The sequence below is a fragment of the Cervus canadensis genome, chromosome 17 (assembly GCF_019320065.1).
Source record: "Cervus canadensis isolate Bull #8, Minnesota chromosome 17, ASM1932006v1, whole genome shotgun sequence".
NCBI lineage: Eukaryota > Metazoa > Chordata > Mammalia > Artiodactyla > Cervidae > Cervus > Cervus canadensis.
Window position 1 is genome coordinate 45,353,589 of NC_057402.1, and position 15,589 is coordinate 45,369,177.

The window sequence follows — 15,589 nt, forward strand, 5'->3', positions numbered from 1 at the left end:
ACAGAGGAGCCTGGCAGGCTGACCCCAGGGGGTCAGACATGACTGAGCACACACACACACACACATACGCGCACACTGTGCATGGGTTTATTTCTGGGCTTTCTATCTTGTTCCATTGATCTATATTTCTATTTTTTGCCAACATTACACTGTTTTGATGACTATAGGTTTGCAATATAGCTTGATGTCAAGGAGACTGATTGCTCCAGCTCTGGTTTTCTCTCTTGGGATTGCTTTGGCTATTTGGAGTCTTTTGTGTTTTCATACAAATTAAAAAAAAATGCTATAGTTCTGTAATAATACCATTGGCAATTTGATAGAGATTAAACTGAATTTGATTGCCTTGGGCAGTATAGTCATTTTGACAGTACTGATTCTTCCAATCCAAGAAAGCCAGAAGCGTCCCAGCACTAGAGCCTGCAGGCTGCTGGGTGGGGACGGGTCTCAGTGCCAAAGTGGTGACCTCCAGGAGAGCTCAGCTGAGGAATATACCACAGGGCCTCCACCACTGGTGTTCCTGCCCCTGCAGTGGGCTACAGCCAACCCCCACCTCCAGGAGACCCTCCAAGGCCTGCAGGTAGGTCTGGTTCAGGCTCTAATGGATTCACTGCTCTGCCCTGGGCCCTAGGGCTCATGAAACCTTGTGAGTGCCCTCAAGAGTAGAGTCTGTCTCCCGCAGTCCTGTGGAGCTCCTGCATTCAAGCCCAGCTGGCCATCAAAGCCAAATGCTCTGGGGGCTCCTCCCCCTGATGCCAGACCCCCAGGGTGGGAGCCTAACGTGGGTTCAGAATTCACTCCGATGGGAGAACCTCTGTAGGTGTGGGATTTGATTACATTGTGAAAGCACCCCTCCTCCTGTCTTGTGGTTCTTCTTGGTCTTTGGGTGTAGAGTATCTTTCTAGGTAGGTTGTTCAGCAGTTAGTTGTGGTTCTGGTGCTTTCATGAGAGGAGATGAGCTCAAGTCCTTCTACTCCACCATTTTGTTTCCTTTAATTTTTTCTAGTGTTTCTTTACTGTTTCCTCTTTTTTTGGCTCTTACATTATTTCTTTCCTACTTACTTTGGGTTTACTTTGTCTTTTTCTAGTTTCTTAAACTGAAATCTAAGATGTTAACTTTAGGGCTTTTCCTCTAATTATAAATGTCCCTCTGATCACTGTTTTGGTTGCATCCTACAATTTTAATATACTTTCATAATCTTTTAATTCTATCTGTTTTCTAATTTCTTTTTTTTGTTTTGTTTTGTTTTCTATTTTGTTTTCTTTTTTTTTTTTTCTAATTTCTTTTTTCTGAACCATGAATTATTTAGAAATGTGCTGTCAGTTTCTGAATATTTGGTGTTTACCTAGGTACCTTACTGTTACTAATTTCTGATTTAATTCCACTGTGCTTGGAGAATAGATTCTATATGATTTCAATTATTTTAAATTTACTGAATCTTTTCTGTGGCATAGCATGATGCATGTTGGTAAACATATCAGTGTCCTTAATAAATACTCCGTAGACATGTGGTGTAAACATTAACAATGGTAAGGTGGCTAAGAGTGTTGTTGAGAGGTGCCTGTATATGGAAAAATGACTGAGTCCTTGGAAAGGGCGCAAAGTAAAGGCAGACTGACAGACTGGAGAATGGGCAAGGGTAAGGCAGGGTAAGGCAAGCAGAGTTCTCACCAGGTTTCAGATCAGGTGAAACAGGGACAAGTGTGAAGGGTGATAAACTAGAAAGCCAGGGACAGACAAAAGCCACAGCCAAACAAGTGAGCCGCAGAAGTAGAGTTGGAGCTCAAAGGGCTGTCCTCTTAGGATAAGTCATCTCTATGCTCGGTGAAGACTGGCAGGGGGGTGATGGGGTTGGGGAGGAGGAATGTAGGGTTGGTGGTCAGGCAGACGTGGGCCTCAGGGAGAGGGTTCGTGGGACAGCATGCTTTTCCGGGTGCTGTGCTCACACTGAATCGAACACAACAGGTGCTGTTTATCCAGAGCATAGCTTGTGCCATGTCCTCAGTGTTGTGCCTCGAGGGCTACTGTGCCCATTTGAGACAAGGAAGTGGAGAAGGAGAGCTGAGAACTCAGACTGGCTGCTTTCTCAGCTGTGGGTTCCTGCCTGGGGAAGTGGCTAATGTTCTCCTAGGCAGGAAGTGCTTCTGGACTCCATGCCTCAAAGCCAACAACACCAACATCCTTGTGGTCCAAATCCAGGAGCCTCCCCAACCCTCACCCTCCTGTGACACAAACCAGCAGAGGACAGGTGTGGCTGCCCAGCAGGTAGTGGCTGGTAAAAGACTTCATGGCTCCAACTGACTCCAAAATACTCAGAGGAGCGGAACGGGGCAATTGTTGAGAAAGGGTGCAGGAATGGCCCACCTATCTAAAGGTAGTCTATCATCAATCCCTTCAGAATTGTCATGTCTATTCTTGTATGTCTTGCCAAGTCTTTGAACTTTAATTTCCATTGGTTAAAAAATTATTTAAATGCAGTGAGCCCAGTGCAGGGATGATAACATTCATGATTTCTTAAGCCCAGGTTTCCCCACAACACATAGAAGGAAGGGCCTTAAACACAGACTCTGTTTGAAGTCAGCTCACTTACCCTCTCATCTTCTAATGCTACCAAGGGCTTGCTGATGCTGTTGACAAAAGTGCTTTGTCATTTCTGTGGCTAAGACCATGTCGATGATACCCGGGTGCAGCATCTGGTAGTCATTCCTGTTTCAGATGAAAAAGGAGAGACTGCTGCTGATTACTGATCCAGACAGGTACTCCTGAAAACTAGCTGTGATCTAGGACCTGTGTCCACTGCGGCTGAGATTCTAACCAACCGGACAGCAGTGGCCTGCTTAGTTGCTCAGTCGTGTCCGACTCTTTGTGACCCCACAGACTGTAGCCCGCCAGGCTCCTCCGTCCATGGGATTCTCCAGGCAAGAAAACTGGAGTGGGTTGCCATTCCCTTCTCCAGGACAGCAGTGGCAGGGCATGCTTTAAAGAATGCGGAGGCTAAAGGTTGCTGCCTAGACTGCTGTTAGCAAGGGGAACCTGAACAGAAGTTAAAATTGGAAGCTTAGGGGCAAGACTATAGATAGAGGGTTCATAGTGCTGTCATAAGCGAAAGGCATATAGTTCTCAAGATAAAAAGAGATGGAACTAAGCCAGCTGGGGTTATGAAGAAGGCACCCCAACAGAGGAACCTTGAGACCCAACAATTTTGGTTCCCAGAAACACAGAAGGGGGAACTTCTGAAAGCTGAGAGAATCAATGGGGCGTACCTGATGCCTCTTCCTCTAGTCCTTTATATTTATTTTAAAAATTTTTTGAGGATGGAAACCACGTAATTAAAAATTCTAAAGATACAAAGAGTACAAACTGAACTCTATGCAACTACAGCTGTTCTTTCCCCTGGAGACAGTCATAGTTGTCAGGGTCTTGTGCATTTTTCCAGAGATAACTTATGTATATATAAGCAACTATGAATAAAACCAACTTTAAGTCCACATATGAAATTCTAAACGCAAAGAAAGGAGTTTTTTGTTTTTTTTTTTTTTTAATCCCTTAGGTTTCAATAACTTAAAAATCCAAATTAGCAAGTATCCCTCATGACAGATCACTTCTAACAGCCCCGCACTGGACAGTAGCTGCACCGTGATGAAGAGAAGCGCGGGGCTGTGAGGGAGGCGGCCGCCCTCAGGTCGGGAAGGGCATGCCCTGAGGGGCGGCAGCGACGAAAAGGGGCGGCCGCCCTTCCCGCCGCTCTCCGCACCCCACCCCCCGCCCACGAGGCGATGACGCGGCTCTCGCTGGAGCCCCGAGGCCATGTTGGCCGTGAGCTGCCGGGAGCGCGGCTGCCCGCCATCGTGTGCGCGGCGCCGCCGCTCGCGCCCGGCGGGCCGAGCCTCCCACCCGGCCAGAGGACGGCCGCCTCGACCCGTAGAGTCCGAGCCTCGCGGAGGCCGCGGCAGCGGCAAGAAGAGAAGGGGCTCCGGGGCTGCGGTCCGCGGTGAAACTCGGGCCCCGCGGGGCGGCAGCCTTCCCGCGGGGCCCCGTCCCCGGCCGCGGTGCCCTCTCGGCCGGCTTTGACGGACGCCCGCGGACCGTCCTGGCCGGGGCGGCGCCGGGAGGAGGACCGACCCCGGTCCCTGGGGGCCCCGCTTAGCCGAGTTGTGAGGAGGACGCTCCCCGAACCGCGTCGTCTTTCGCGCCGTCTGGGGCGAGGGACCGCAGTGAACTTGACCGAGGCGCTTGAATCCATTCCCTACCGGACAGCGGATGCGGAGGACACGCCCCCCCCCAACCCAGCCCCCCAGGATATTCTGGCGCGACCCTGAACGTTCAGTCAGTGTGAACGTTGTTCTGGTTCTCGTGGTGGAAAGGGAAGGGCGGCCAGCCTGTGAAGCCGGGGTACTGTATCAGACCTGCTTCATTGCACATGTATTTGAGATTCCCGTTGTTTAGCATGCATGTTGTACTTAAAGCCCGTGTAATCAGAAAATCAATCCTAAAGGAAATCAGTCCTGAATATTCATTGGAAGGACTGATGCTGAAGCTCCAATACTTTGACCACCTGATGTGAATAACTGATTCACTAGGGAAGACCCTGATGCTGGGAAAGATTGAAGGCAGGAGGAGAAGGGGACAACAGAGGATGAGATGGTTGGATGGCATCATCGACTGGATGAACATGAATTTGAGCAAGCTCCAGGAGTTAGTGATGGACAGGGATGCTTGGTGTGCCACAGTCCATGGGGTCGCAAGGAGTTGGACACGACAGAGCGACTGAACTGAACTGAAATGAAATAGAAAACACTATCAGAAACGTGATTTTTATTTTTTTTTATTTTTTTTAGATTAAAAACTTTAATGAAACACCTTATCTATAAATATTGAACATACAGATACACACAGAACTTGTAGATAAAACTGTAGATAAAACTAATACTAAATCTATACAACAAAACAACTTAAGTTATACTAAATGAGGGCCCTCAGGAAAGAAGCTGTGAGGCCTCCTTCGGTCTGGTGCAGATGAGGCTCCTGGTGCTGTGGGGGCTCCATCCCCTCTGGGGTCCAGAATGGGGTCCAGGTCTTTAGGGATTCAGCATAGAGCCACTTTCACATTCTGAAAGCGCCACCTTGGCGGCACATGGAGTCTCTTCTGTCTTGTCACAAGCTGGGTTGACTGGCAGGTCCTCAGTGAAACCGTGTTCATTGGCTTCCCCGGATTCCTCAGTCAAGTCCTGGAAGGGTTCCATCACCAGACTCTCCTGGGGAGCATGTTCATTGGCTTCCCCGGATTCCTCAGTCAAGTCCTGGAAGGGTTCCATCACCCGACTCTCCTGGGGAGCGTGTTCATTGGCTTCCCCGGATTCGTTCACAGTACTCAGAGCCTTTACCTCAGGCAAGTCCTGGAAGGGTTCCATCACCAGACTCTCCTGGGAAGCGTGTTCATTGGCTTCCCCGGATTCGTTCACAGTACTCAGAGCCTTTACCTCAGGCAAGTCCTGGAAGGGTTCCATCACCAGACTCTCCTGGGAAGCGTGTTCATGGAATGCTCCTCATGCCTTCTGGGCCCTCAGAGGCTCTTCCTCAGCCCAGGCCTGGTGCACTTCCACCACCAGGTCCTCCTGGGAAGTGTGTTCATAGACTGCTTCATATTCATTCAGGGTACTCAGAGACTGTTCCTCATCCCAGGCCTGGTGCAGTTCCTCAATCAGGTCCTCCTGGATATCATGTTCGTTGTCTGCTTCGCATGTCACAGAGGTGGGAAGAGCCTCTTCCTCCAGCATTGAATTGGATACCTCCTCCACCTGGTCCTCAGGGAGCTCTTCATCTGGGTCAATGATAGCGTGCACCCTATTATGTGGCCAACAACTAACTCTCTTCAACCAGCTCGTCACTGATGTTCTTGACCTCCGAGGGATGCTTCTTCTCGCCTTCTGGACAATACATTCTTGGACGTGGGATATCTCTTCACGGCTGCTCCAGCACATCACAGTCACTGCTCCTGACGTTGAACTTGGGGTATCTCCTCCTGGGCACTGGACATGGGTATCTCCTCTCAGCTGCTCGCTGCTCCAGCACTCATGTGGGTGTTGTTCCCTGGCCTCCGTGGCTGGTGGCGTCCCCGGGCAGAGAAGTGCCCTCAGTCTCTGAGGGGTGAAGCTGGGCACAGCAGGTTGCACGTGAGGGCCGTGGAGGTGCCGGTATATGGCGGGAGAGCGTTCTCCCTGACCAGTTGTTGGGGCACTGGGTGTTGGCGGTGGTGGGTGCAAGCCCCGACATGGGGGCCCCATGGGCTCAGGATGGGCAGTATCCGTCCTGGGAGGCAGGGGACCGCTCCTATGATGGAGGCTTCCGTTGGTGAGATCCCGTGGTGTAGAAACGTGATTTTTAAAGCATTCAGCAGAATGAAGTTAATTTTTTATCAGCCTTACTGGGACACTTTGTAACTTTTAAAAATTGCCTGTCTTCCCCAGCAGGGATGGGCTTTTCTTGTGGCTCAGCTGGTAAAGAATTTGCCTGCAATGTGGGAGACTGGGTTTCATCCTTGGGTTGAGAAGATCCCCTGGAGAAAGGAACAGCTACCCACTCCAGTATTCTGGCCTAGAGAATTCCATGGACTGTATAGTCATGGGGTCACCATGTGTAACCAGGATCTCAGCGTTGCCTCAGGGCATTTTAAGAATTCACAGACTCCCAAGCAAGCAAACACTTTGAGACAAAGGCAGATCAAAGGCCTATAGTGAAAAACATCCACAGCATTAAATCAAAGTAGAGAAACAGGTAGAGTGTCTGATCTATTCAGATCCAACAAGCAAACCTGAGCCACAGACTTCACAGAATAATCCGGGCAGAAAAGTGGAGCCTATGAGGGTGGCCTGCAGGGGGCACTCTGTCGCCCTCTTGGGAATTAGTTGGGAATTAATTATCCACTCCCCAGAGCCAGGGTGTGGTCCTGCTTCTCAGGAGGCCGCACCCTTCCCAGGCCAGACTGCACCCAACACCCTGCACCCTCATCCCTGCTGTGAAGCACAGGGCGCCAACACAGCTCACCTTGATCCTCTCTTTGCATAGAAAGTAGGCAGTGGCATGCAGCACATCAGCGGAGTGTGTGGAGTTGTGGTAGGGGTTGGAAGCGTGATAATTGGCTTCAATCATCTGTAACCAGGATCTCAGCATAAATCAAAGGCCTATAGAGAAAAATATCCACAGCATTAAAATAGCAGAGAAACTGGCAGTGTCCATCTGTTCAGATCCAACAAGCAAACCTGAGCCAGACTTCAGGGAGCGAGCGGGGCAGCAAAGTGGAGCCTGTGAAGGTGGCCTGCACCAGCCCTGGGCAGAGCCCAGCTGCAATTCTGGGGGCACCCGCCTGGTGCTCCCCACTGCCCTAGCTGCTGCAGAGTCCTCCCGGCACCAGGAGGGTCTCCAGGTCAACGTGCTGCCAGGCTAACCCCATCCTCCCCTGTGGCCTTGCTGGACATGTATCACTGGCCAGACGTCTTGCTGGAAGCAGATACCAGTTCCCCACGGCAGCACACCAGCCAGACGCTGGCACACATCCCGTGATGGTCTCAACACTCTGGAGGTGGGGGTTTCCCCAGACAGGTGACCAGATGATGCCAAATGAGGCCTGTCCTTGAGAGTGACCGTCATCTAGCCTCTGGCCTTTGCTCTTGGCTCTGTTGAGGCAGTGTCCAAGCCGGCTGGGCTCTCAGGACTTGGACAGACCTGCCCTGTCCCAGCTCACATTAGGACGTAAACCAGTGCCCACAGCTTTGTCTGCCGCTGTCACTGGCCCTGTGGGGCACGCGGATGCAGAGTGTCTCAGAAGCTTGACTCGCGCTGAGTGTGAGCAAAGGGCAGGGGCTGTCACGGGGACCACCACCCATCCGGGACGGGACCCGACAAGTCTCCTATAACCGCCTCTCTCTGCTGTCTGCTGGGGTCGACGCCTCACCCTCCTGAAGGGCGGCGCTGGCTGGCATCAGGTCTGAACGCCCTTCCCGTGTGCCAGGCCAACCACACGGCTCTAGCTGAGTGTTCTCCAGAGAGGTATGAAATGGGAGGGGAAACCCAATCCCACCTTGCTCTTGGGGACCACACTCAGGTCAGGACACTGAAGTGTCCCCATGCCTGTCACGAACACAGCAACTAAGATCTGGGGACAGCTCTTATCAGCATGCACATCTGTGTATTTATTTATTTATTTGGCTGTGCTGAGTGGCATGTGGGATCTTAGTTCCCTGACCAGGGATCACACCCAAGATCCCTGCATTGGAAGCGTGGAGTCTTAACCACTGGACTGCCAATGGTTCTGAGCTCTAAAGTGAGGCTCTTTGCGGCAATGTCAACATATCACTACTTAATACCTACAGGAGAAATTAATAACCGTATCTTACAAAAAGAAAACCTCTGCTACTTGCAGACTCCGAGTAAGACACTTGCTCTCTCTGCAGCAGTCATGGCCAGGTGAACTCCCCTTGGCTTCTCCCTGATCCCTCGCTGACGCCGAGGCCCTGGAGACTCAAGGTACCTCTTGCTCTTTTCCTGGGGCCTCCTCCCTGACCAGAGACTGGCTCTGAGCAGAGCCTACACTCCCGGGGAGGCTTTCTCCACACTGGCCCTTGGAATCAAACTCCCTGTCTGCTGAGCTTCCATGGGCTCACCTTTTATGAGTGGCAGCCTCCAGTTCAAAAATATTGAAGTCCCAGTGTTCCTCCTTTTCCATGGCCCGAGTTATCTGTGATGGGACATCGTGAAGGGAGACGGGGACGATGATGCTGCTGGGAACCTGCTGAAGGTCTGCAGGGTGAACAGAACAGAATCAACAGGCTTGACGGCGATTTCGGTCCCTCAGGGGGAGCAGTAGATCTTTGGGCGCGGATGCTTTGTTTCTTAGGGTTTATGATAAACCAAAAACTTCTTACTGATTAAAAAAAAAACCTCAAAATTATTATCTGAAAATTTCTCTTCATCACTTAAATGTGGCTATAATACTAATGAAACTTAGTCGCTCAGTCGTGTCCGACTCTGCAACCCCATGGACTGTAGCCTGCCAGGCTCTCTGGATTCTCTAGGCAAGAACTGGAGTGGGTAACCTTTCCCTTCTCCAGGGGATCTTCCCGACCCAGGGATCGAACCCAGGTCTCCTTCATTGCAAGCAGATTATTTACTATCTGAGCCACCAGGGAAGCCCCAGTAGTATTAGCTAAAATACTAATAGCAATACAAAAAATTATAAAGGAAAAACTTACTTTTTGTTGAAAGAACATACTCATTCCTGGATAATCTTCGCAAACCATCCTGATAAAAATCAAGGAAATAAGAAACAGGGAAATCACAAGTATTCCTCACTCCTTGAAAACCCCCAGTCAGCTGGTCACAGGACAGCTGCGGGCAGCCTTCTCCATCCACATGCACACACTGAAGCTCCCCGGTGATCACCCGTCTGATGACTGCTGACAGCCTCACTGGTATGAAATCTAGTGGCTTTAGCAAGCAGGAATTAGGCAGGGAGGTGAATTTTTATTTCTGAACTTTGTCACCAAGACAGAAGGTGACAGATGGTAATGGAATGGTCTGTTTCCCACAGAGCTGGAGGCCTCTATCCTAGATGGCTGGAGGCGGCACCTGGAGCCCACGGGCCAGAGCCTCCAGCTAACACATGATCCCCCAGCCTCCTCCCATGATGTCACCTAGTCTGTACAGGACGCTCTGGAGGGAGCCAGTCGTTCTGTTCTGTAATGTGGTATGAAACACTTCATATTTTTTTCTGCCCCAGTTTTCAAAATCTTCAAATTTTATTTAAATCAACTACTTGTAGAGCCCTTAAGTAAAAATGGAGACCCAACGCAGCAGACAAGCTGGCTGTCCTAAACACGCTCCTCCCTCCGTTCCAAGTTGAGGTCCCCCCGTACCCCCCACCCCCCCGGACAGGCCGCAGGTGGGTGACGGCTCAGCCGGAGGGCAGCTGAGCCTGGGCAATGGATGATCTAGGCCTTGGCTGACCCCGCACACAAAGAGCGCTGTGTGGGGCAGGCTGTCAACAAGCAGCCTCAGAAAACAGGCGAGAGCAGCGGGACCGAGGCGGCAGCCTGCCAGCACACTCACAGACATCAGGCCCCCGACGAGGTCGTTGGCGTGAGGATCATCGTCCTTAGCACCGAACTGGGGTGAATATAATTCAGTGGTTCTTAGAATTTCCAGCACACGGTCTAAGGCTTCTGTCACAGGCATGGGACTGCTTTCCTGGGCAGCATTGATGATATTGATGACCTACAATAATACGGAAAGAAAAGTCCTGACTCTCATCACCTTAAAGGCAATGAGAGAGCAATCCAAAGAGTCGGGCTGGCGGTGGGGCTCGTTGTTAACTTAAGACAGTCAGAGTGCTCCCCTCGCCCTCCTCTCTCCACAGAGGCAGCCGCTCCGCACAACTAGGGGAGCCTCATCACTGTTGGGGGTCGCCGTGTCACCTTGGTGATGGGTGCCTCGATCGTCATGGAATGAATCCGGGCCATGGAAGAGTGTCATCTCTGGCTGGAAACTGTGGAGAGACCAGGTGGTGCAGGGATCAGGGCGAGCACGGCCTCAGTCACTGTCTCCCACCCTCCTCCAGGCCCGAGTGAAGGGGCAGGACCAGAGCTACCTGGTGGCTCAGCTCCCTCCCCATCCTACCAAGCCTGGGATTCTGGCAGACCAACTCTGCCTCCTTTGGTTCAAGGCACTGGGAGGCATGTGACCCCCTAGACTGAACCTCTGAGGTCACAGGCCAGCGAGAGGACAGAGGAAGCCATCTAGCAAGTCGAGGCCACACATTAGCCTCTCTGTGTCTGTAACAATGACATTTTATAACTCAGCTTGCTGCTACCCAGGAGAGAAACATTCTGAAAGACAATGCTACACAGGCCCTTTGTTTCATATATGGCGGGAACAATAAATACAACTCAATTAACTGAAATCCGTGAGTATTTCTGGTTCAGTTTTTCAAGGCATCCTTTGGTGCTTTCCACTGTTCTGCTTGAGATTGTTACCTAATCCATCTAGATTAGCTGAGGTGGGTGGCAGGTCTTACGCTCTACTGTTTGTTAATTTTTTGTTGCTCCTGTCAAGACCCAGTTCCTCTGGGGTGGGGAGAAGCCTGGGTGGTGAACGGGTAGGAAAAGACACTCACATAAAATGTTGTAAATTCCTCCCAGGATGACCAAAGTCCTGAAACTATGAAAATCCCTCAAGCCTCCATAGGCCCTTGCATGCCTAGGGCGTTTCACCCCTTCTTGACCTTCCAGAGGCCCTCAGGACCCAGAGATGACCCAGGTGGAAAATGGATTGCCTGGGCAGCCTAGCTCAAGTCTCCTGTCTGTCCGCTTTCACAAGATCAGTTCTGAAATCTCTGCTGGGGGCGTGGCGACCCCCATGCAAATGCTCATGGGAAGATCTCATCTTCAGACCCTCCTCACTTATTCACTGTTCCTTCCATTTTTCAGCTGTTCCTCTTGATAATCCAGTTCCTACACAGTTAGCCGCCCTGCCCCCCCAACACCAAAGAGGAAAGGACATAAAAAGGTAGAAGGTCAGAACAGAGAACCCACACGGAGCCGACTCCCTGAGGCAGTCTCCAGCTGGCAACCAGGCCTGGTAACCAACACGTGAACCTCCTCGATAACGTGGGGATCTGCAGCCTGGCTTCCCCGAGCCCACCTCTCTCAGCCTCAGCCTCCTCATCTGTCAACCGTTGCAGGGCTGTGGGGAGGAGGAGGTGAAGGGACGCCCAGCAGGCCTCGAGCCCCTGCCCAAGGAGGGAAGGGCTCCCAGACGGCAGTGTGGTTACAACACCGTCACCACACCTCCTCCTCCTCGTCATCTTCATGACCAAGAACATACACTAGGTATGATTTTACCCCTTGAATTTGTATTCGTCATAAACATTTTCCCCTGTGATTTAATTCTCTATGATCATCACTTCTAATGGTGGTGTGTTTTATTGTTGTGCTGTGTGCTTAGTCACTCAGTCGTTTCTGACTCTTGGTGACCCCACGGACTGTAGCCCTCCAGGCTCCTCTGTCCATGGGATTCTCCAGGCAGGAATACTGGAGTGGGTTGCCACGCCCTCCTCCAGAAGGTCTTCCCAACCAGGAATCAACCTTCCCAACCCAGGTCTCCTGCATTTACCATCTGAGCCACCAGGGAAAGGGATTCTGCAGGGCCAAATTCTGAAACTCATCAGGACAAGGAACTCCTTTCTATGTCTGTTCCGTTTTCTTCCTTCCTGGAATAGGAATGTCTATAACTATTATCATATGTGTTATATGAATTTGGAGTTGGGTAATGCCCCTACTAGTCCTTGTTATCCCATATTGATGCTGCTTATGATTGCTCCGTGTATTATCAATTGTCTAATCTGTTTTGTCTCTTTCCAGGTCAAGAAGCTACAACACGCAGTGCCAGTTCAACAAAGATATAAAACTACAGCCGACCACGGAGAATATCACTCACCATTAGATGGACACCGCTATCAGGACTCTGAGGCTTGAGACTAGCAAGAGGGGGAGGCCCAATATCCCTCGCCATCCCAGTTCAGCAGGAAGTAGCCAGAGAGACCTCGATGCCCCATTCCCAAAGAATTGGGAATTTCCAATCTCTTGAGGGGGGAATGTTAGGTAGTTAGAATAGGGAAAAGGAGTCCAAAGTGGTGGTGGCTAAAAGATAAGGAAGGGAAAAGCCCTCGAAAATAGAACAAAGGAAGGTCCGAGGGCGGGAATGAGGACCTCAGGTAGAACAAACAACACTCCGGGCTAGCCCAATTTACATAGGGCAGGCCCAGGGGGAGAAAAAAACATATAAAAAGAGGAGCCAAAGGGCTCTCTCTCTCTCCCACGTGCTGGGGCGCTCTTCTCTTCGTGTCTTTGGGTCGACATGCCCTCACGCCTCGAGGATGGATTTTCCTGCTATTTTCTAAATAAAATGGGGCTGTCACACGGAGCTGTAACACTGATTTGTCTAAGAGCTATAACACGGCCCGTTCAAGACCTGAGAGCTATAACACGGTCTGTCCAAGACCCGAGAGCTGAGACACGCCGAGGACTTTGTCTGTCACTCCAAATCTTTGTTGTGACGAGACAGAACCGAGGAGCATACACTCGCCTGACAATATGCCTATCCCATCGCTACATTTTGGAAGCAAGAGCCCTATTGATGTCATGCTTCACTGATTCACAGATGCAAAGGAATTTTGCCCTAAGGTTTTGACCTGTTGCTGATTTAGATGATCTAGATTTTATTGTTGAGTGTTCTGCAATTCACTCATAACTTTCCACTGTATTATTTAACATAGATTCCGAGACAAACTATGACACTTTTAGCTTCCTGATATACACGCCTTCCAATCTGTGGTCACACCTGTTTCATAATAAGTTTCTATAAATGACAGTATTTAAAATATTTTGTCTAATTTGATAGTTCTGTGCAGAAATGATACAGAGGCTGACAAACCAGATGTGTGTGTGTGCTCAGTCATGTCTGACTCTTTTGAGACCCCGTGACCCGTAGTTCTCCAGGCTCTTCTGTGTGTGGGATTTTCCAGGCAAGAATACTGGAGTGGGCTGTTGATCTCTCGCAGTCTGGCCCACAAGTGAGCTGCAGGGACACAGCTCTCCTGTCTCAGGAACAGCCTTGACTCTGCTCCTCAGCCTCCAACCGGGGACACGGTGTCCCGCCCAAATGCTCATTACCCCGTCCAGCCACACCTACTCTAACCACTCAGACTGCAGCGTCTCCTCGCTCTGAGCTCCAAGGAGACTGGTGTCCAAACAGCGGGCTGAGAAGCTGCGCTGTGACCTCCTGCAGTTCCCTCCTTCGTCTCCCTTTCTGCCACTCAGCAAACATTCGCTGAGCGCCTGGGGCAGGTCAGACTCTAAGGCAGGCACCAGGGATGCGAAGACGACTGAGGCTGCTGCCTCCAGATGGAGATCTTCATTTCCCCCCAACACCGAAGGACCCTCCACGATCCCACCTCCTTCCCACACTCACCTTTTGTACCAGTCGGAATGTTGCCCGGCTCTTTGTAGAACACACTGCACTCTTCTTCTTTAGTTACTGTTCTTACGCCTGGATCGCTTTTCCTCTGCACCTGTCTCCTCACTCCAGTCCACCTCTCCCTGTCTGGAGCGTGCCTCGCTCCCCTGCCTTCCTCCCCAGTAACGGTCATTCTTGATCACCTGCTGTGTGCCCCTGCTGTCCATATGTCCCTCCTCTTTTCAGGTTAAAGCCTGATCACTCCCAGTGCCCAGGGGAACTGTCCCAGCACGTGCCTCAGACTCCTGGAGCTGGCCGTCTGGGCTTGAGTGCCAGCTGACCACTTCCTAGCTGGATGTCCCGGAGCAAATCATGGGGCTTTTCATCTCCTTGTCTGTAAAAAGGGAGCCTGGTCTGTAAGGTGTCTCCCCCACTTAAGTCCTCCCGAGACAGCCCTGAGGTGAGGCAGGTCTGATGGGGTGTCCCCGCTGAAGACGTGGTCCGACACCAACACCACTGCCTCTTCAAGCATCAGGCTGACAGACCACACTCCGCTCAGCACAGCTTCACGGACGTGCACGCACTGGAGGTGAGACGTGCCCAGGACACCTGTCAGAATGCCCACCTGTGCTCAGGACCCGGGAGTCGGGGAGAGAGATGCTGCTACAGCGCTAGGAAAACACAGTGCCACCTACGCACCAGGTGAGCTCATCAGAGGCAGGGCCTGTTTTCAGTTTTTCAAAAGCTCAATGAAAAAAAAAAAAGCTCAGTGAACCCTAAGCATGAATACGGGGCACCGTACCTGTGTAACTGTCAGTCTGAACACTTTCAGCTATCTTCTCCGCCTAGAAATGAATATCAGAAGCCGTTAGTTCTCAGTGCCTAGTGATGCAGTAAGGGAAATCTTGCTGGGCCCCCAGGGTCCCCAGGGCTCCCCCTACATACCTTATTGTTGCCATTGCACACTCTGATAATGGACACATAGTGTCTAATTTTTCTGCAAGTAGAAAACAATGCATTATATTCCTCCTGGCCCTCAATTCTGGTGGAGAGCTAGCTAGTTTTTCTAAAAGCATCTCTTTCACACCACATACAAGGCTTGGAGAGAGCAATTCTATTGTTTGTGGCTGAGGCTGCCGATAAACAAACAAGAGGCATTCCCTGGTGTCTCTGGAGAAGACAGGTTGACCCTTCAGTGAAAACAATAAAATCCTTCTGAGTCATCACAACATACAATAAAAAATACTAAGGTTTCAAAAACATACTCCACGTTAGCCAACCCTAAGCCTTTAGTTCCGTCACAGGTTTTCATGTGTTCACAACCCTTTATGCTGATGCTCATCTTCAAGTTTCAGCAGACAGTTTGCTCACAACACTTGTGGAAAGAGTCACAGGTCCCTCCAGGGCCGAACGTGTGAGTCTAGAACCAGGCGGCTGGGGTTCTCTCGTGAGCTGCTGACTCCTTACTTATTCACTGTTCCTTCCATTTTTCAGCTTTTCTCCCTGATAATCCAATCCCTACACACCCCAACATAATCTTAGTTTTAACATTATTAGGTGCTTATATTATACCTATTATTACAC

At 50.7% G+C, this 15,589-nt stretch overlaps 1 protein-coding gene and 1 long non-coding RNA gene across 3 annotated transcripts; one reads left to right on the plus strand and one right to left on the minus strand.

The window, feature by feature from the left end:
• Nucleotides 1-8,654: 8,654 nt before the first annotated feature.
• LOC122419645 (high affinity cAMP-specific and IBMX-insensitive 3',5'-cyclic phosphodiesterase 8A-like) lies at nucleotides 8,655-10,538 on the minus strand. Of its 2 annotated transcripts, XM_043434389.1 has the most exons (4): nucleotides 10,468-10,538; nucleotides 10,103-10,267; nucleotides 9,247-9,295; nucleotides 8,655-8,794 (listed from the first exon to the last, which is right to left on the minus strand). In XM_043434389.1, the coding sequence occupies exons 1-4, from the start codon at nucleotides 10,510-10,512 to the stop codon at nucleotides 8,655-8,657; spliced, it is 399 nt and encodes a 132-aa protein (XP_043290324.1). In that variant the 5' UTR covers nucleotides 10,513-10,538. The 2 variants fall into 2 exon arrangements, with proteins under 2 accessions (XP_043290324.1, XP_043290323.1); XM_043434388.1 differs by lacking the exons at nucleotides 8,655-8,794; nucleotides 9,247-9,295 and having other exon boundaries at nucleotides 9,821-10,267.
• On the plus strand, nucleotides 10,263-12,620 carry LOC122419647. Its single transcript, XR_006262945.1, has 3 exons — nucleotides 10,263-10,955; nucleotides 11,479-11,880; nucleotides 12,412-12,620. It is a non-coding gene; the product is annotated as an uncharacterized LOC122419647 (long non-coding RNA).
• Nucleotides 12,621-15,589: the final 2,969 nt, after the last annotated feature.